Genomic DNA, 21,575 nt, shown 5'->3' with positions numbered 1-21,575 from the left:
AGCAGCATTCATATCAGAGTCCGTCTTTATTCTTCTCTACTCATTCTCATTCCAGTTTTCCTTTTACTGTGTATTATGTGGGAAAACATTATATACTTCTTAATAATTTAGAATTTATGAGGAGCTTGTTATAATTCCTTTCAGTTGCCAGAGGTCTCTTGCAAATAGGGTGACCATATAATTTATTGCCTGAACTGGGACCCATTTGAAAGGAGTGGTGCTATTTGTAATACTCCACGGCAGCAGGCATAAACGGGGTTTGTCTCAAGCAAGCCAGAGTATATGGCCCACTAGAATCTATGATTACTCTGTACGTCATGTTAGTTGGAGGATAGGATATGGATTGGGAGCAGTAGGATGTTATTTAGGAAAGCAGGTCTCTGGATGGTCCTGAATGCCAGGTTAAGGATTTAGGCTTTTATACCGTAGACAGAGAAAAACCGTTTTTGTGTGTTTGGTTTGTTTTTGTGTTCTTTTGGCATATGATTTGATGTATGCAAAGCAGCATTTGGAAAGATTAGGTTGAAGGGAAATCTGTGGGCAGATTAGGTTGAAGGGAAATACTCAATTTAGGGAGTGTCATAGTAGTTCCCACTAAGGGTATATTTGAATAGCAGCCACTCAAATGGCCTTAATGTACAAGGAAAATTTGTTAATTTATTTTTATAATTAGGAACAGAGAAGCTTTAATAATTCACTTCCAATATGTGTTATTACTGACATTAGTTCATACTTCTGAAGAAGATCCTGTTGGATTAGTGTCTTGTTCGGTTAATGTTTTCACAAAAGAGGAACAGTACTGGGGCTTAGCAGTGAGTGCCAGAGCATTTCGTATGTGCTAGCATTATAGCATATATATATATGTTAATATTGTAACAATTAAAATTTGACCTAACACTGAGAGTGCTGACTCAAAAAATCTTTACAAAATTTATTTCTATAAATACTGTCTTTTATCATATAATCAGTGTTTCATTGTATCTTGTTTCAATTTGATTTCTATGAGGAGAGAATGTGAATTTTATAGTATCTCCCATTCCTCTAGCACACGTTTCGCCTTTTTCTATCCTCATCCCGTGGAATAGGTTGGACTTTTGAGAAAGGAGAGTTACTTTCGACCAGGAGAGCCAGACAGATCTCCATGGAGGAGGAAATCAATCTTTGAAGGATTGGTTATGCAGTAGTGGAGAAGAGGACACTCCAGGTAGAGGAAGCCTTGTATGCAAAGAGAAGAGGAGGGATGCCTGGGTGGCTCAGTCCGTTAAGTGTCTGACTTGTGATCTTGGCTCAGGTTGTGATCTCAAGGGTTGTGATCTTATGGGTCATGTGATCCAGCCGTGCTTGGGACTCTGTGCTCAGCAGGGACTCTGCTTGAGATTCTCTCTCTCTCTCTCTGCTCTTCCCTCCACTGTGTGTGCTGTCTTTTTCTTTCTTTTTTTTTTTTTTTAAGATTTTATTTATTTATTTGACAGAGAGAGACAGAGAGAGAGGGAACTCAAGTAAGGGGAGTGTGAGAGGGAGAAGCAGGCTTCCCATGGAGCAGGGAGCCTGATGCAGGGCTCAATCCTAGGACCCTGGGATCATGACCTGTGCCGAAGGCAGGTGCTTAATGGCTGAGCCACCCAGGTGCCCCTGTGCTCTCTCTTTCAAATAAGTAAATCTTTAAAAAAGAAAAGAGAAGGGGAATCAGAAAAATTGTGGGGTGTGCTTTGAGAAGAGCACCTGGCTGCTGGGTGGCTTCAGAAATGCTATGGAAATAAGAGCTGGTGCACTGGCATCACTAGCCAGTTAGGTGGTCATGGAGGATACTGGGAAATTTAAGGAAAGGAAAGCCTTTTAGTTGCCAAAGATATCTCAATTTTAAAAAACCTGCTAATGGAAGAAAATATTCTTTACTTGTTGAGGAAGCTCTTGTTTAAAGCCAGCGTGTCATTAAAAAAAAACTTTTTTTAATGAAGTAGGGTACAATATTAGACATTTCACTGATGTGCCTTTTATATAAGATCACATCACTTGACACATTTCAAACTGAAATGTTTAATATTTGGTACAAAAAATGCATGTGGATGGAATTATCTAGTGATTTCTAGGTTATTGGAGATGCTTCTAAGTTTTCTTGGCAAGAAAAAGAGCTAATGAACTGAAGAGAATGACCAACTTATAAAATACCATAAGTTTGCGTCTGTGAATTTACATATGTTGTCTAAACATTCCATCATTAGAGGCTAAAATTCTCCATGTCTGTTAAGATCTTCTACTCAAAATGTCTTTGTAGGTTTTTTGTTGTTTCTTTCAAATAAAATTAATTTAAAAGTTTACTTCAAGTGTTAACTTAAAAAAATGAATGATTACGCTCCCTCTTCCTGCTCTAGAGCTGCTTGCCTGGTCTAAAGCTACTTGTCTTTATTTTACTTAAGCACTAAAGCATTTGACACATAAAGATGTTTCCCTGGGAGAATTTTGTTTAGGCTTAGGGCTGACATGAGAAGAAACAATTTGTCAGACTAGTGGAGCTTGCTAACAATTTAAATAAACAACCTGTCTTTCCCTTTATACTGCATATTAATAAAAATGTTAATGATAAAACACCTCCTTTACTCCCGGCAGGGCAGAGAGATGATTGAGTCAGAGACCATTTTCTTGCTCTGGGCCCTCTTCAACACATCTGTTAGCTGAATGTGTCTTATCAGTTGCATGCTTATTAGCATGATGTATCTAAACTAATAGGTGTTTAATGCAGCCAAATTTGATTATTGTCTCATTTTTGTCATCATTTGGCATGTAAACATTTTTGCCATGTAAATATTTCAAAGTAAAAAGCAGTTAAATTTAGAATATACTTCTCTGTAAACAACTTTGATGGGTGACAACTAACTCTTCAAAAATGGGCTTCCATGGATTGTACAGTCGAAGACGGTTATCTGTATTTGACTTTTTTCTCCCGTCTTTATCACTCTTTGGCGAGCTCTTCCAGGTAGAGCATACCATGCCTTATGCGTTTGTGCCCTCAGTACCTGGTAGATACTCCATAAATGACTGTCAAGTTATTTAATGACTTGACTTTGATAATCACCAAGTTGGTTGGTTTATGATAATAGTTTTTGCATCACCTTCTTGAATTTTTCAACACAATTCACTCTGAAATCTTGTGTCAATATAATTGGCTTTGTTGAAACAAAACAACAGGCCCAAGATGGAGTTACTTATGCTAAGCCCCGTGTTACTGGACTAAGACTTAATTACAGTTTTGACTCTCCCAGAAATGGAATTTTAAACCAGTCAACCAGGAAACGCGTGTTCCGCACTAGTTCGGTAATATGCTTCATAGACCTCTGCCATCCCCAAAAGGAAAGTGATTTTGCAATAACTAACCCACTTTTTTTTTTTTGCCTAACAGAACTTCCTTTTTCCTGCTCACTTCTGCCTTCCATTTTACACAGGTCCTTGGAGCTTCTTTTCTCTCTGTTAGATTGGATGCTGCCCGATTCAAATTGATTTTTGCTCAAATGAACTCTTAAAATTTTTAATATGCTTCAGTTAATCTTTCAGCAGATTGCACAATTATCAAGAGCTGGTCATACACTGATGAGGGAAGGATCTGTTCATTGAGATATGGATAGTGAGGGAATAATGACTAATGAGGGAATTTCATCTTTCCAGTTAATGTTTAAGGTGTTAAAAATAATGAAATTAGTTATATATGTCAAATATTCAGAGATTTTTAACTTACCTAGTTTACTTTTAGCAGAGTATAATTTATTGTTTGCTAGCAGAAATAGTAGTCCACTATCGGCTGCATGATTATGGTAACTTGAAAATAAGACTAGTGCTATTTGGCTTTTTCTAAGAAAATAATAAATTAATAGAAATATTTCAAATAGCTGGGCTTATTTACATGCCAGCATCAACATGGCTCTTTATACCATTCAGAAATTGAATTGTTGGTGAAGTAGACACTCTTGAGTTCTAACAGTTGTGACTACTAAAGTGTCTGTGAAATGGGTGGGCACAGGGGTAGTCTTCAGTCTCTCATCAGAGCCGATGTAGTTGTCACTTCGTAGCCACGGTTCAGTGAATAGATTTCCATAAACACACCGGGTGTTAAAGATGGAGCCTAAAAATAAAATACATTAAGAATTACGTTTTAAATGAAGTGAACTGTTGCTAGTTTAGCTTATCTTTTCTTTATTTTGCAGATGGCAAGCTGATATTTCCTTTGATAAACTTGAACTTTGGGTTCAATATTTTGGAAGTAGAAAATTCATGTTCTCTTTTTAAGAGCCTCTCACTTAACACATTATTATCACCAGTATGTGAGATGAGGCAGGAAAGGCTTTTGGTTCACAACTTGAAGTCTTTCTTGAATTCTTCTCTGTATTATTTTGTTTTATCTTAGAAACATGGTAGGGATAGAGTCAGCAGACTTATCTTTGGTTTTGTATTCTTTCCAAATTGATAATAATCCAGTAACTTTTTTTCTTTTTGCACCATGAAGTTGTTGAAATATTAATTTAAAAGAATGAATCAATTCTTAATTTCTTAATTGTTTAGAACCATTCGCTTTTGTGCTTTTGGAAATACAGGAAGTTTTATTTGACCAGTTTCTAGGCTTAGAAGTTAGTACTTCTGGGGCGCCTGGGTGGCTCAGTGGGTTAAGTAAGGGTCTGCCTTCGCCTCAGGTCATGACCCCAGGTTGGGATTGAGCCCCATGCCAGGCTCCCTGCTCAGAGGGGAGTTTGCTTCTCCCTCTCCCTTTTGCTTTTCCCTCTGCCTGCCGTTGCCCCTGCTTGTGCTTTTGCTTTCTCATTATCTCTTTCTCTGTGTCAAATAAATAAATAAAATCTTTAAAAAAAGTTCTTCTATTTTGTTGATCTAGTAAAGGGTTAGAATGATAATAAAGATAATAAAAATTAAAAGCAGTTGGGTGATTTTGTAAATAACAAGTGGAAACAACTTTATTAATTTTCATTTTCTTTTTATTAGACTTTCTGCATTATTTGCCTTTTATGGAAACACTAATTTCACATTTTTAAAATTTCCAGGTAACCTGGGTTTTTACTCCTGTAACAACTGAAATAACAAGTCTTGATACAGAGAATATAGATGACATTTTAAGTAAGTACCTTGATATTTTTAAAGTACGCTTCTTTATAAAGAGCTAGTTTATATACAAAGTTAAATCTCATTTACTAGAACAGTTGAGGAGCTGGCATTCTGATTAGCTTCATGGTTTCCTGAATTAACAAAGCACTTTTGGTTTTGATTTTTAGTAAAATTTCTTGAAACGTATAAGTCTCTTCTCCTGTGTTACAAATAAACTTTATCTTGTTATATTTCTTTGCCTTGTCCTAAATACCACTGTTACAAAGTATTTTGCTAGAGCTTACTTAAAGGCCAGCAGTTGCCACTGTGTGATACTAAACGTTCATATCTTAGGACACAGTCTGGAAATATTTTGTCTTTTTTAGCTTTTAACTAATTCACTGACTCTGATCTCTTTTATTGTCATTGGTTCAATTAAGTTAAATAAGTGTTTTACTGAATGCTTTGTTTGCTGACAGTGTGACTGTGGATACAGTTAACTTGGGGAGAGAAAACATTTCTGTTTTTAAAAGTAGTAGAGGGAAGGTGAACACATGGTTGATGGAAAATCATAATTTAGGAGATTTAAGAAAATGTGCAACACATAAACGATTTCTTTCTTCTTTTTTTAAAGCACTCCATTTCATCCACTGATGTAAGCCGAACTAAACCAAAAATAATAGAAGTAAAAGGAGTTATTCATTGAACAGCATATACAGTTTTGTGTTCTTGGAACTGGTTTTAAACGCTAAAAAGTCTGTCCCACATTATGGGATCTCTTTAGAGCAGTGGTTCTATAACTTTTAGCATGCATGAGTGCCCTGGAGGACTTATTAATATCCGTACTGCTAGGCCTGGTTCTAAGTTTCTAATAGAAACTGCTAGACTCCACCTGAGAATTTGCATTTCTGTAAGCTTCTACGTGCTGCTGGTACTTCTGGTCCAGGGAGTGCAGTTTGTGAACCGCTGCTTCAGAGTCAAGTAGCAAGTGGATAAAAAGTGCTTTGAAGGTAAAAAAGGAAGAAGAGAATTGAAACTCACAAATCATTCTCCTTTCATTTTTCAAATTCTAGAATATCCTTGTGCTTTATTTTTGTGAGTACTTGAGGAGTTTAGTTTCTCTGTATGAAGTTTAAGAAAAAGGAACAAATGTATCTTTCTCATGACTTCACATCCTCATATGCAAATGATACTGTTATTTTTGCAGCAAAGAAGAGCTGTTTAATGGACAGGAACCAGAAAATGTGCATGTTATGCAACATTCTTAGTTGTAGATTACTTGTTGCAAATAGCTGAGATATCTGAACTTTAGAAATAACTTAATTACACAGGTCTGTTCTGTGAAATAGAATTTTCTTGCAGAGCCAATTCTCCATTATTCATGTATATGGGAGATCAAAAAATGGATTATTAAGGGGCACCTGGGTTGGTTAGTCAGTTGAGCATCTGGCTCCCTATTCCAGCTCGGGTAATTATCTCAGGTTTGTGAGATGGAGCCCTGCTTTGGGGGTCGCTTAAGATTTTTTCTCTCCTGGGGCGCCTGGGTGGCACAGCAGTTAAGCGTCTGCCTTCGGCTCAGGGCGTGATCCCGGCGTTATGGGATCGAGCCCCACATCAGGCTCCTCCGCTATGAGCCTGCTTCTTCCTCTCCCACTCCCCCTGCTTGTGTTCCCTCTCTCGCTGGCTGAGTCTGTCTCTGTCAAATAAATAAATAAAATCTTTAAATATATATATGTATATATATTCTTTCTCTCCTGCTCCCTCTACCCCCCATCCCTGCTCACAGTCGCTCTCTCTCTCTTAAGAAAAAAAAAAAGAGGATTATTCAAATCCAGATCATTCCACCACTTTTAATGAGAATAGGCTATTTAGTAGGTTACTTCCTGACCCGGGTTTGATTCCCATTTTGTTTTATATTCATTCAGTGAAGGTATAAAGATGGAAGATACAGAGAAAAGGATCAGGGGTTCCCACAAATTATATAACCTGTCCGTGACTCTGTGTGTGGGTTTCTGAGTGAGAAGTAACTTAATTGTTATTGTGTGTTTTTAGCAGGCCATTACATAAATGGGAAAAAGACCATGTTGAAAACCATATCTTTGATTATGTCAGTTATGTGGACACAATTAACTTAGATTGTTTGGTTTTTTTTTTCAATTTCAGACAATGCTGATGTTGCTTTAGTAAATTTTTATGCTGACTGGTAAGTAAGAATCTTATTTTTGTTTTTTTGCAGTAGGGAGGTGAAGTTGCATTGTTTAGGTTTTTTTTCTTTTATCTTGCTACATGTGAATTTTTCTTTGCTAGCAAGGGTGAAGGGGGAAGCCTTTTTCTTATGTGAGACAATATTCCATATGCAAAGTCAGTTAAGGGTCAGTCACAAAGGGAGCGGCTTAATTTCATGATCGTTTGTATTTTAAGACAAAAATATATCTTGATTACATTATCCCACATCTTAAAAGCAGTAACAAAAACTCAAATCCATCCCCTCTCCCCTCAACGTGTCTCTGTCTCTGTCTCTGTCTCTCTCTCTCTCTCACACACACACACACACACACTGCAATTCTTTATTTTTCCTGACTGAAAAAGTAGGGCTGTGTTTGGAGGTGAGGATGTGGGTGTGGCAAGTTTAGAAGGAAATATATTGTTGACACTTTTTAAACATGTATCTTCTACTATTTCTAGGAAGCCTTTACTCCTTCCCCTGTCTGAATCAGATTCTTGTCTTTTGTGTTCATATGGTACTGGATATCACTTTCTTTTTCTTACTACGTTGTTTTGTCTTTTATATTTGTGCAAACCAACATTGAGGGCAGAGATAATGTCTTACTCAGCCTTCCCAGCATCTAAAAACCAGGGCGTAAACATGTAGTAGATGTTAAAGAATGTTACATGGGGACAGGTAGAAGGGAGCTTGAGTTGGAGAGAAGTTCGAAACTCTCATATAATCTTTATTCCTAGATAGTCTATCTTATTTGACCCTTTAAGGCTTACTGCCTGCTGGTTGCCACCACCCTACTTCAGGCCACAGTCCAATTTACCTAGATTCCTGTGACGGGCTCCTTATTTATTTTCTGTACCTCAAGTCTTATGTGTCTCCATTCTGTTCTCTATAAATAAAGTAAGCCAGAGTGGTCTGCCTAAAGTTCAAAGTGAATAAGGTTACACCTCATCTTAAAACCCTTAAATGGTGTTCCGTTAACTTTAGGTTTGAAGTCCCTTACCTTGGCCTAGAAAGCGCCCAGTGACTTCAGACCTAAAGTTACCCTACCTCTACATCTTACTTCTTGCCTCTCTCCACTCCCACATTCTGTTCCAGTTGTACTGAACGTCTTTCAGTTTCTGTAATATTCTATACTGTTTCATCACTGTACCTTCACTCATGATATTTTCTCTGCCTGGATGGGTCACTCTTCTCTCACCCATTTATTTACATAATTAAGTCTTAACTGTCTTTCAGATCTTAGATTAGATGCCACTTCCTCCAGGTCACCTTCGTGGATCAATATTCCTGCCCTATTCCAACCCTTTTTCTATCTTCTCATAACACCACATACTTAGCTCATCAGAAAACTTGTGTGCTGTAGTTTAGTTGCTGGCTACCGACTACAGCCTTAGCTTTAAGCAAAGTTACCGTAGCTGTCTTTTTTCAACATTAATCCCCAGGCACTCTGCACAGTACTTGGCCAATAAGTACAAAATGATGTTTACTGAATGAATGATGTATAGATATTTAAAGAACTTCAGTAAAACGTTTAAAATACACAGAGAAAATGCCATTTCTAAAATGTATAACCATGGTAGCATTTTCCAATGTAAATTGGGTTTGTCCGCATGTAACAGTAGCCACAAAATTGGGTATAAGATTATCTAGTCCAGTCCACTTTAAAAATAAAACTCAGACCCAGAGGAGTAAAATGTCTTCCCAAGGTTACCTGACAGAGTTGTGGCAGAGTTAAAACTAGAACATGGTTCTCTTGATTGAGGGATTTTGTGTGTTGTAAGAAAGAGAAATAGAATGTGCCATTGACCTTGTTGCAAAAGCTGAATTGGCAGTGTGGACTAATTGCAGTTACTTGGGAAAACATATTACCCAAAGACCACCTTGAGTTGTTGATGAATTAGTACTCTTTCATTCAACTGATAAAACTTACGTAATTGGCCATATGACATAGATTTATACCATGTGGCCTCAAAGGCTAGATTCTTAGTTCTGTTTGGAAGTTATGAATGTGGCACAGCTTAAGGAGGAATTTTCTAATAGATCTGCCTAAAAATACTGTTTGCCTCGAAGAGTAATGAGACATAGTAGGTACTTAATAATGCCGTTATGTGCCAGGCTCTTTATGTACATTGTTTTTAATGCTCAGAACTACCCTGCAGGTAGGTATTATAATTTCCATTTTAGGTTGAGGAAATTGAGGCTCAGAAAGGTCATATGGCTAGTAAGTGGTGGAACTGGGATTTAAACTCAGGTATGTCTGACTCCAAAGCGTATTCCCCGCCTCCTACTAGGTCATACCAGTAAGAATACTAGTGAGTACCCCCAAGTTGTGCCCACAAAGACTTTTGCCCATTTGGTTGATTTGTAAAGGGTGGATTCAAGCACTAGATTGGAAATTGAATTCAGATGACCCTTAAGGCCCTTTTAATAGATCTTTTGCTTTTGTTATGTTTTATAAATGTAACTTTCCATATGTATGGATACATGTGTATGAAGAGATGGTGATTTTGCTGTTGAACTTTTTTTTCATCTTTCCCCTTCACCTTCTAGTATTCAAATTGATCCTATTTTAAACATGAACCTTGCTTAAATGCTTACTGGGCAGCAAACTGGACAATCCAGAAAGAAGGAGCCCCTAATATATGCCTTTACCTTGCCCTTAAGCCAGGAGCCTGTGCACTAATTCCTTACTAGGCCATATCCTAATTCTTCAAGAAACCGTTCATCAGTTCCTACCCTTTGCCTCCCCTGCCCTCCAGCACCCTATTTTCAGCAAACTGTAAGAAATTATAAACTTAAGTACCTGGGTGGCTTAGTCAGTTAAGCATCTGACTCTTGATTTCGGCTCAGGTCATGATCTCAGGGCTGTGAGATTGAGCCCTGTGTTGGGCTCTGCCCTGGGCACAGAGCCTGCTTAGGATTCTCTCCCTCTGTGCTTCATGCTGGTGCTCTCTTGCTCTGTCTAAAAAAAAAAAAAAAAGAAACTACAAACTTGCGGACCTAGCCTTTCCTGTTCCTCCATCCTATCAATTTAATCATTTAACAGACCTATTTGAAATGCTTATAAGAAAACATAGTCAAATAAGACATGGTCCCTGATGTCCACAGACCCCACCCACCTATCCCAGATGGGAGAGATTTAAGAATGCTAAAGAGGAAAGAGCCACTTGAAAGCAAGAGATTGAAGATACAGATTGTGTCTCCTTGATATATTCTAGGACATCTCCTTAGGAAGTCAGGTGAGTGGCTAGAGGAGGTATCTACAAAAAGAAATGAGGAGAAAGGATAGGGTGTGCCCTTTCACAGGCTTTATCAGACTTTTGTTGAATTACACTTACTAGGTATGACCTAATCACCTGCAGAGTAAAGAATTCACAGGCTTCATTTAAGTAAATTCCTTGGTGGAAAAGGACTCTGGAAGCAATAGAGCAATTATAGTTGTGTTTTGTCTTGTTTGTTAACAAATAGTACCTTTTTCATACAAGAATGGCTGTTCTAATCCAGCTGGCTATGTGCTGATTCTGATGATTCTTCTCTTTCTTATCAGGTCCCTTTAATGACCTAAAACATATTTGTGAGATAGTTGGCCTGATTAAGGGATAGTCAGAATTAGCAATATCAAGTTTCTGGAATATTGTAGGGTTTGTGCCCCTTTTTTAAAAGTAAAGACAGAACAAACATAAACAACAAAGGAAACATGACTAGGGAGTCTTGTTTAGGAATTGCACATTTTCTCTCCTGAACTTAATATATTTAATATGTTTGTAGATACGAAAGCCTATTTTAACCAGGGGTAAATTTTGAGGGGGAGCATTATATTGAAGCTATATATTCTTTTCATGCAGCTTATTTACTTAGTATACTAACTTGCCTATGAAATTTGATAGACCTAGCCAGGTGAATCAGTCTAGTATTTGCAATAAACTTACCCTCTTAAAGATTTTGTGTAATAGTCTAAAAATATGTTCGTTATTTAGAGAAAGCTGATTTCTTTTATAAATTCCCAAGTCTTAGTAGTTGCAAGTCCAAGTGGATACATCCTAAGGGCTTAGATCAGACTTGTTTGTTGGCCTTTGTGAGAGATCCTTAGCTCTGTGCTTTATTATACTGACCATTTTCTTAAGGTGCAAAAAGCCAAAATCTCTTAATTGTACAGTCTGAATTAGAATAGTCTTTGAATTCAAAACTGTCTTCATCTTCAATGAATGACATCCAGGTCCATGACTAAATTAACTGTGCGATTGCCTCAAAAGCTGTTTATTGTGCATATACTACAGATCGATGGATAATAACTGAAATAGGATTTTATTGCTTCTGCTTTTCAGTTTTAATTGGTATCCTTCTTTGTGCATAGGTGTCGTTTCAGCCAAATGTTGCATCCAATTTTTGAGGAAGCTTCTAATGTCATTAAGGAAGAATATCCAAATGAAAATCAAGTAGTGTTTGCCAGAGTTGATTGTGATCAGCACTGTAAGTACCTCAGTAGGAAGTCTGGAAGAAATTGTCCCATCCCCCCCTCTCCTGCACGCACGCGTGCGCACACACACACACACTCACTCCCTCTCTCTCTCTCTTTTCTTTTTTAATGCTAAAAAATGTTCTGTTTTAGGTGGAAGGTTCTAGTGAGTTTGGTTCAATGTTAGTATTTAATCTTTATGTACTTATAATACTATTTTGCATTTTGTCTGCAAAGTAATTTTTTAAATTAGAATATAGTAGAATAAGCATATAGGTAGTAAATCATAACTAGCAATGTTTTCTGTCAAAGCAAATACCAAAATCAATAAATAAAATTGAAATAAAATTTTAGGAAAAAATGGATTTCTGTTAGTTTTAGAATCCTACAAAAATACCATTTGTAGTCATTGCAGATAAAACTATCTCAGATTTTTGCGTTTCTGTTATTTAAAAGATTCCACTAAAATTGGCTTAGGCTGTCTTTAAGATGTAATTAGCTGTAGTTACAGATTGTAGTTATTGAGAGTGTTGGGAAACTTAGGTGAGACTCACTTATAGTCCGGCCTCTTGGATTTCACTGTTCCTGGCAGAGCATGGTTTTCTGTATCCATGACAGATCTCGCTAACTTGAGCTAGTGAGCTTGCAGTGGTGTTTGCTCTCCTGGGTGCATCCATCACACGTGGACTCTCCTCTCTCGTGGTACCAGACTCGCTGTGTTGTGTAGCTCTGGTTCATTGTGTGTTAGTTGTCTCACCCATTGCAATGTCAGTTCTTCAAAGACAGGAACTTTTTTCTTTTTGTTTTTTTTAATTCTCCCTTTTAAGTAGAGACGAAACTACTCATTAATCTTTGAATCTCATGCATCTGACAGTTCCTGGGAAACAGAGACTGCTCGTTAAAAGCTTGTTGCATTGAGTTACTGGCGAGTTGGCCTCAATACAAAACTCTCCATTCTGCAAATTTCCTATCCTTTGCCCTTAGCCTGATAATTAGAATTAGTGTGTGTGTGTGTGCGTGTGCGTGTGTACACTGAGTTTTCATTTTACTGATAAAAAATGGAAATAAAGTGACTTAACCAGTGTCAGACAGCTTAACATCTAGTCAAACCAGTTAGAATCCAGATCTCCTGACCAAATACCTTCACAGACCTATTAGCTTCTTTTCTGTTCAGTTTAACAAACATTTGGGGGATTTACTGGTGCAGAAATGGCTAACAGCAAAACATTTCAGTATTTTACAAACCGTAGCCCTCATTTCTGCCTATTGAGATTCATAACTAGATAGGATGAAGGGAGCAGTAAAAGGTTGTCAGTACAATCATGTACTGCATTTTCACACTGCGCTCGGGATCTTTCCTCCCACTTTTCACTGACAGACATGGTGTTTTTGCTGTGGGCTGTCATTTCACATCTATTTTTTATGTATTTAATTAGACATTACAGCACAGATAGTAGTCCCTAACTTTGAATTTGGACCATAAAATCTGAAATTGTGCTCTCAAACTTACAGTCATTGGGAAGAAAAATTTACTATTGTTGAACCATAAGTATCATTTATTCTGATTTTTAAGCAGATTAACTTAATTTTGAGATAGATCTGACATTACTACCATTAATCAGGCTCTCTTTTTATGGGAGTAAACAGCCATAGTTCAGATGCTTTTTGATCCACAAGAGAGATCTACAAAATTAATTTTTTACTAATGAAAGTTACATCTGAGACATTGTGTCTTCTCCTTAAATATTTTATTCCTTCTATGTAATCCTTTACTTTTTAAAAGTGACATTATGAAATTCTTATTGGTGACTTAGAGATTGCAATCTTACAGTCTTCAGAGATTATAAGACGGAGTGGTCCCTGGGTCCCACTCCTTATATGCCAGTTGGAATGTAGAAGCTTTGAACTGGGAGGACCTTAAGAATCCTATGGTCTGGGGAGAAATGTCTGTTAGGCAGGTGGTTCTTTGGTTGGATTTGTTTCTTTTTAAAAAGAGATGTACTGAGATATAATTAAGATAAACTGCACAAGTTTAAATTATACAATTTAATGTTTGACACATGTTACACACCTGTGAAGCCATCACCACAATCGAGGTACTAGCATATCTATCATTCCCCAGATAGTACTTGTTCCCTTTTGTGGTCCCTTTCTTCCCCTATCAGTCCCAGGGGACCATGGAACTGCTTTTTGTTGTAGAGATTAGTTTGCATTTGCTAGGATTTTATATAAGTGGGATCATATACTGTGTTGTGTGTGTATGTATATGTGTGTGTGTGATGGTGTTTTTTCACTCAGCCTGGTTATTTTGAGATGATTGCACATATCATTCGTTGTTACTACTGAGTGGCATTCCATTGTATGGCTGTGCACCACAATTAGTTTATACACCTACTGACAGTTGGGGTGTTGCCATTTTGGGCCTGTTACAAATAAAGCTGCTATAGACATTTAGGTACAACTCTTTGTACATATACTTTCATATTTTCTGGGCAAATACTTAGCTGTGAAATACCTGGGTCATAGGTTAGTTTATATTTAACTTTTTAATGAACTGCGAAACTGCTTTCCAAAGTATTTGTACTGTTTTACGTCTCTACTAGCAGAGTAGATGCATTCCAGTTGTTCGATATTCTTGCCAACACTTGGTATGGTCAGTCTATTTAATTTAACATGGCTGTTAAATTATGAAGAGGCATAATAATTTCTTACTGGGTTTGAGAGCCCTTTCTATATTATGAGTGTAAGTTCTTTTTCAGATGTATAATTTGCAAATATTTCCTCTCATTCCACTCTTTTAAGAGTATCTTTCTTTTTAATTGCGGTAAAATCCACAGAACATAAAATTTGCCGTTGTTACCATTTTTAATTGTACAGTTCTGTAGCTTTAAGTATATTCATGTTGCTGCACAACCAGTCTCCAGAACTTCATCTTGTAAAACTGAAACATATGCTTATTAAACAACTCCCCATTTCCCCCTTCCCCAGCTCCTAGCAACCACCATTTTACTTTTTATTTCTATGAATTTGATGATTCTAAATACCTCATGTAAGTGGAAACACACAGTATTTGTTTTTGTGTCTGGCTTATTTCACTTAGCATAATGTTAATGCCCTCAAAGTTCACCCATGTTGTAGCATGTGTCAGAATTTCCTTCCGTTTTAAGGCTGAATAGTATTCCATTGTATGTGTACGCCACATTTTGTACACCCATTCATCTGTTGGTGGACACTTGCGTTATTTCCACCTCTTGGCTATTGTGAATAATGCTATGAAATACCTCTTCGAGGCTTTGCTTTCAGTTCTTTTGGATATAAACCCAGAAGGAGAATTGCTGAATCATATGGTAATTAAATTTTTTAATTTTTGAGGAACCGCCATACTATTTTCCCCAGTAGCTATCCCAATTTTACATTCCCACCAGCAGTGGACAAGGGTTCCAATTTTCTCCACATCCTTGCCAACACTTGTTATTTTCTGTTTTTGTGATCATAGCTATCCTAAAGGGTGTGAAGTGCTACTTCGTCCTGGTTTTGCTTTGCGTTTCCCTGATTAGTAATGTTGCGGCTCTTTTCCTATGCATGTTGTCTATTTGTATATCTTCTTTAGAGAAATCTGTATGAGGCCTTTGCCCTGTTTTTAATCAGGTGATTTTTTTGTTGTTAAGTCATAGAAGTTCTTTATGTATTCTGGATATTAACCCCTTATCAGATAAATGATTTGCAGTTATTTTCTCCCATTCTGTAGGTTGCCTTTTCACTCTGTTGATTATGCCCTTTGCACAGAAGTTTTAAATTTTGATGTCCAGTTTATCTGTTTTGACATTTGTCGCCTGTGCTTTTGGGGTCCTAGCCAAGAAATCATTGCAGATCCAATGTTCTGGAACTCTTCTACATTTTCTTCTTAGAGCATTACAGTGTAGGTTGTATGTTTAGTTTTTTATCCATTTTGAGTTAATTTTTGTATAGAGTACAACATAAGAATCCAGTTTCATTCTTTTGCATGTGGACATCCAGTTTTCCTAACACTGTTTGTTGATGACACTGTCCTCTCCCTATTGAATGATCTTGGTACCCTTTGTCAAAAAACATTTGACCACACGTGTGAGGGTTTTTTTCTGGGTTCTCTGTCCTGTTCCATTTGTCTGTATGTCTCTTTATGCCAGTACCACAATTTTTTGATGACTGTTGCTTTATAATAAGTTTTGAGGGTGGGAAGTGTGAGACCTCCAATTCTGTTGAGCGTGTCTTTTGAAAGCCATATATTCTTAATTTGACAAAGTCCAACTTACTTATTTTAAAAGTGGATTATGCTTTTGATGCTGTATCTAAGAGATCTTTGCCTCACCCAGGATCACAAAGATTTTCTGATATGTTTGCTTTCATAAATTTCATAGTATAAAGTTTTACATTTTGCTCTGTGATCCACCTGGAGTTAATTTTTACATGTGGCACAATGTATGGATTGGAGTTCATTTTCTTGCATATAGTTATCAAGCTGTTCTGATATTATTTGTTGAAAGGACTGTTCTTTCTTCATTGACTGCATCTTCTTCAAAATCAACTGACCATATAGGTGTGGCTCTATTTCTAGTCTGTCTATTCTGTACTGTTGATGTGTTTGTCTGTGACTGATTTGTCTGCATTTCTACCAGTACCAAACTTTTTAGATTACTGTAGCTTTATAATAAGTCTTGAAGTCAGTAGTATATAAATCTTCCAACTCGATACTTTTTTTCAAAGTGGTTTTGCTATTTTAGTTGCTTTGGATTTCTGTATGACTTTTAGAATTGACTTGTTAATTTCTAACCAAAGTGAGGGGGAAAAGTTGCAAAGATAATACAGAGAGTCTCTTATAGTCCTTGCCCAGTTTACCCTAACGTTGATATAATACATTACTATGGTACATTTGTTACAACTGAGAAACTAACACTGGTATATTACTATTGGCTAAACTGTAGACTTTATTCAGATTTCATCACTGGTTCTACTCATGTCCTTTTTCTGTCCTAAGATCCAGGATCTTGCATTTAGATATCAGATGTTCTTGACAGTTGACAATTTTGAGGAGTTTTGGTCAGGTATTTTGTAAAATATCCTCATTTTGGGTTTGTCTGGTGTTTTTTCTTAAGTCTCACACAAATTTGTGAAATCTGTCCCTAAGTATTTCTTTTTTTTTTTGGTGCTATTATAAATGGCATTGATTTTTAAATTTTAATTTCTGATTATTCATTATTAGAAATACAACTGATTTTTGTATATTGATCTTATATCCTGGTACTTAATAATTCTAATAGGTTTTATGTAAATACAGTAGGATTTTCTACGTAGAGAATTATGTTATATGCAAATGAAAAGTTTTACTTTTGGTGGTCTTTATATCCTTGCAGTATACTTTTTAGGAAGTATACCAAAGTATACTTTGGTAGTATACTTTGAAGTATACTTTGCTGCTTTAGTATTAATTTCTCTGAGGTAGAAGATCTATACAAAGCTTTCTAGCATAGGGAGAAGGTGACCTCAGACTGAAGATACCATCCTGTCCACATTTGTCTTGTTCTTATTAATTACCTTCTGGCATTGTGGCAACCTACTCTCTCCTGCCTTCTGATACTTTAGTCTGTCTGTCTTGCTTCTGATGCACTGTGTCACCCAGACTTTCCATCCAAAGTAAGAGTGTTATTTCTTGGAAAAGTTCCTGTAAAAAGTTTCTAGTCATATTGCCAGGAAAAAACTATGTATGTAGTGTTCACTTGGATTTAGACAAGCTCTTACACACATTATTTTCATTATCTTCACCACATCCCCTTGAGTCAGGTAGTGTTATTCATTCATCCAACAAAGAGTTTTTTGTATATGTGTGTGTGTGTGTGTATATGCACACACACATCTCCATCCCTTGTCATGCAATATGTGTAGGTCCTAGACATAGCAATGAACCAGATATACCCAGGAAGGCAAGAGCAGTAAATACACAGTTGGTCGTTGTGAGAACTGCTCTGAAGAGAAGTGTTGGAGGCTATGAGATAAAAGAGATCTGACTTAGTCTGGGGGGTAGAGAAGGCCTTTCTGAGACAATGCTGCAAGGCCTGAAGACAGACTAGGAGTTTTTAAAGGAAGTAGGGGAAGAAGAGTATTTTAGGCAGAAGAAAGAGTAGATGTGAAGTTTCTGAGGTGGGAATGAACACTAGACTTTCAGAGAGCAGGAGTATGTGATCATTTTACAGATGAAGACACTGAAAGACCTAGAGGGGCTGAGTGATTTGCCAGGGTTTCAGAGTAACCAGGCAGCCAGACTGGAGCCCAGGAGGATACAGCTTGTACCAGGAAGCTTGAGTATTTTGAAGGTCAAAATAAAGTAATTTAAATTGGATTTCTCATAGAAACTGAGAATTTACCCAATTTCTATATAAAAACGACTGAAAATGTTTGTTACAAATTATATTATAGTCTGTTTAAATTATCTCCAATGGGTCAGTGTATAAACAAAAATGAAATTACGTGTTGTATGTGATATTATTATTTCTATCTCATGTGGCCCAGCCTCCACTAAGGTAGAATTCTCTGTCCTAATACCAGAAGCCCACTGTTTACCAAAGTTATATACAGTTGGACAAGTTACTTAAAAAAAATCACTGTACTTGAGTCAGCACTTGCCATAAACAGTGTGCGTGTGTGTGTGTGTGTGTGTGTGTGTGTGTGTGTGGTGAGAAAGAAAAATCTGATAACCAGGTGTGATAGTGTTAAATCTAGGTGAGGGTATACAGGTGCTCATTATATTGCTTTTTCATATTTTATATAAGTTGGAAATTTTTCAAAATACAAAGTTGGTATAAAAAGTCTCTGAACCTGGGGCACCTGGGTGGCTCAGTCCGTTAAGTGTCTGCCTTCAGTTCAGGTCGTGATCTTGGGGTCCTGGGATGAAGCCCCGTGTCAGGCTCCCTGCTCAGCGGGGGACTTGCTTCTCCCTCTCCCTCTGACCCTCCCCCTGCTTGTGTGCATTCTCTCTCTCTCTCTCAAATAAATAAAAAATCTTTTTAAAAAAGTCTCTGAACCTGTACTTCATCTTTGGTTAAGAAAAGAGCAGGAAAGGAGTATCTTGTTGCTTAAGAGCTTTTGAGAAAATGTGTGTGGAAGAAGCTTGAAATCTGTACAGGTGTGCTGTGATATTGTTAATTGTAATCTCTGTTTATTTTCACTGTTATAAATGACCTTCAGCGTAAGCATTGAATTAAAAAGAATTTTCTTGAATAGACTTTTCCTGGCATTTTGAGGACTACTTAGAGCCACTTGATGACTTCCGGAAACACCGGAAGAAGAAGAACATAGTTCTTCTGGTGGCTGTCAGAATTTTTCAGTATAAACGTCCTGTGAACAGGTCTGGCAGTTGAGGCCATTTTGTTGGTCCTGAAACTGCCTTCTTTCATGAGTCGCCATCTCCTGGGCGTGAGCATGTCTGTCCCTCCACCCAGTGTCATGGGAGGTGGATGTGCCTTTGTGAATAGTTTCCCATTACCAGCTGGCACTTATGCCCGTCATACAAGGATGGCTTCATATTAAGAAATAGAGTAAATCCCCACCAGTAGGTAAATAAAACCAGCTTATCAATATATGCTGAAAGACTTGACAAAACCCAACATAGGTTCTTGGAAGAAATTAATGTGGCAAAATGTATAAATCAACCTTGGCTTGCATTGAATTTTTTAAAACTTTAATGACTATTTTATTGCTTCCTAGTGTGTTGCAAACTTGAATTGAAGTGTGACCCGTATCTGAATTTAGTTGTGAAATCTGTCTATCTTAGCCATAAGTTTTGTATATTGTCTTGCATTTGGGAATTTCTTCCAATGCTGTGTTACAGTTTTTTTTCTTTTCTTTATCAGCCCTGTTTAAGAATTAAGGATGAGGGGTGCCTGGGTGGCTCAGTCAGTTAAGCAGCTGACTCTTGATTTCGTTTCAGATCATGATCTCAGGGTCATGGGAGCGAGCCCCACATCAGGCTCCACACTGGGCGTGGAGTGTGCTTGAGATTCTCTTTCCCTCTCCCTCAACCCCTCCCCCTGCTCACACTTTCTCTCAAATAAATAAGTAAATCTTAAAAAAAAAAAAAAGAATTAAGGATGAGATGAGACTATAAGGTCAAAAAGCCAACAATTATATAACAATATTAAAATGCAATAGCTCTAATTTTCATAAAACATTCCAAGTGAGTATTTTCGAAGTAGTCCCTTCAGGGAGGAAATGCATGTACTCATTCCTTAGAACGTGTTGGAAATCCTTTGGGAGTTGTCCTCTACGCCACTTTCCTAGTTGGTCAGGAAAGCCCGTCTGCATGCACAGCCACAGAACACCCTTCTTTGGTTTGCTGCCTGCATTTCCTTCTGTCTCCCTCCTCCCCCTATCAGCATCCCGTGGACTGCTTTCTGCCCTACCTTGACCTGACTTCTTTATATGCCCTTCCTAGGACTCGCTTTGTTCAAACATTCAGCTAAATAGGCCAAGAACCTAGAACAGGAGAAAGAAAAAAGGTGAAGGTAGATATAACAGACTAATTTCACCCAGTCGGCCCTTTTGCTTCTATGTATGAGCTACATGCAGCAACTTTGATCCCCCTCCTGTCTCCTGACCTCTCTTCCCACCAAAAAAAGGAGGCGGGGTAGGAACTATGGAAATAGAATTTTGAACTCAGACTGACACTAGAGTGTCATCAGGAAGCTTCCAGTGTTTTAAGCTTAGGTATATATTTTGAAACCCCAGTGTAAAGCTCATAGCTTAAATAACCCTCATTTTAGGATTAAAATTTAGTTCACTTTCCGAGCCCCTGAATTCTCCATTTGTTGCATTTAAAGTAGGGAACAAAGTAGGAGGAGAGAATTAGAAGGAAGAGAAAAAGGAAAAAGGAAGTCAGGGCAATTAAAGAGAATCAAGAGGTGGAATGTTGTGGAACAACCTGTTCCCCACCTGCCGGGCATTTATGTCTGAGTTCTGATGGCAGCAGAACACGTGTCCTCACTCACCCTGCACAGGACTCGGATGTCCAACTTCTTGCATGTCACAGATCTGACAGTCACCCTTTTCGCTTCTCCTGTCCGGGAGGGGTGTGGGTTCCTACAAGGAATCTCCACATGTCTGGTGAAGATATATTTATTGCTGACTTATTATAGAGGGTTTCTCTTACACTGTACTTAGGGAATCCACACTGGTACATCTTTTTGGTACATGTAATATGTATTAAAAGTTTTATGAATTTCATTTAAGATTCTAGCCTGTGGAAGCAATTAATCTCAGCAGTAATCGTAATAGTAATGATGATAATAATAATGATAAAATGTTAACTCTGTAATTGCAGGGATCTTGTCTTTTTACCCTTGTGTCCCCAGCACTGGAAGGGTGTCTAGCTCGAAGGAGGTGCACCATTATAGCTGTTGAACAGATGAATGGATAGATGAGTAGTAACCAGCATTTATGAACTGTTAGTTTTGTAGGTACTCCATTAAGTACTTCAAATGGGTTATCTCATCTCCCAACAATACAATAAGTATTTTCTGCAATATTTCATCAAATCTAATTTGTCATTGGTTATAAGGCACACTTTTATCTGTAACTGAAAAAAACTAAGAAAAATTGAACTACAACACAATGCTTTCACTTAGAATTTTTATCATGAGAACTGTTTTAGACTTAGAGATGTTTTTGTCATATCATTAGTGTGTGTACCTAAAAAGGGAAATAAATTTGTGAAGTAATCCTGAAACAATTTCACATTCAGAATCTGACTGTAGTAATCACTTTCCAATTCTGAGTCATTGATTT

General features: G+C 37.4%; 1 protein-coding gene across 1 annotated transcript in view; it reads left to right on the top strand.

Moving 5' to 3' along the window:
- The window catches only part of ERP44 (endoplasmic reticulum protein 44), a 90,661-nt gene that overhangs the window by 29,395 nt on the left and 39,691 nt on the right, over positions 1–21,575 (top strand). Inside the window, exons 2-4 of the mRNA XM_008707876.2 lie at positions 5,043–5,115; positions 7,246–7,285; positions 11,661–11,776. Coding sequence (XP_008706098.1) covers positions 5,043–5,115; positions 7,246–7,285; positions 11,661–11,776 — 229 coding nt within the window. The remainder of the gene's footprint in view (positions 1–5,042; positions 5,116–7,245; positions 7,286–11,660; positions 11,777–21,575) is intronic.

The sequence above is a fragment of the Ursus maritimus genome, unplaced genomic scaffold (assembly GCF_017311325.1).
Source record: "Ursus maritimus isolate PB19 unplaced genomic scaffold, ASM1731132v1 scaffold_17, whole genome shotgun sequence".
Taxonomy (NCBI): domain Eukaryota; kingdom Metazoa; phylum Chordata; class Mammalia; order Carnivora; family Ursidae; genus Ursus; species Ursus maritimus.
Note: the sequence above shows the minus strand (reverse complement) of the source record. Positions and strands in the feature narration are given on the sequence as shown.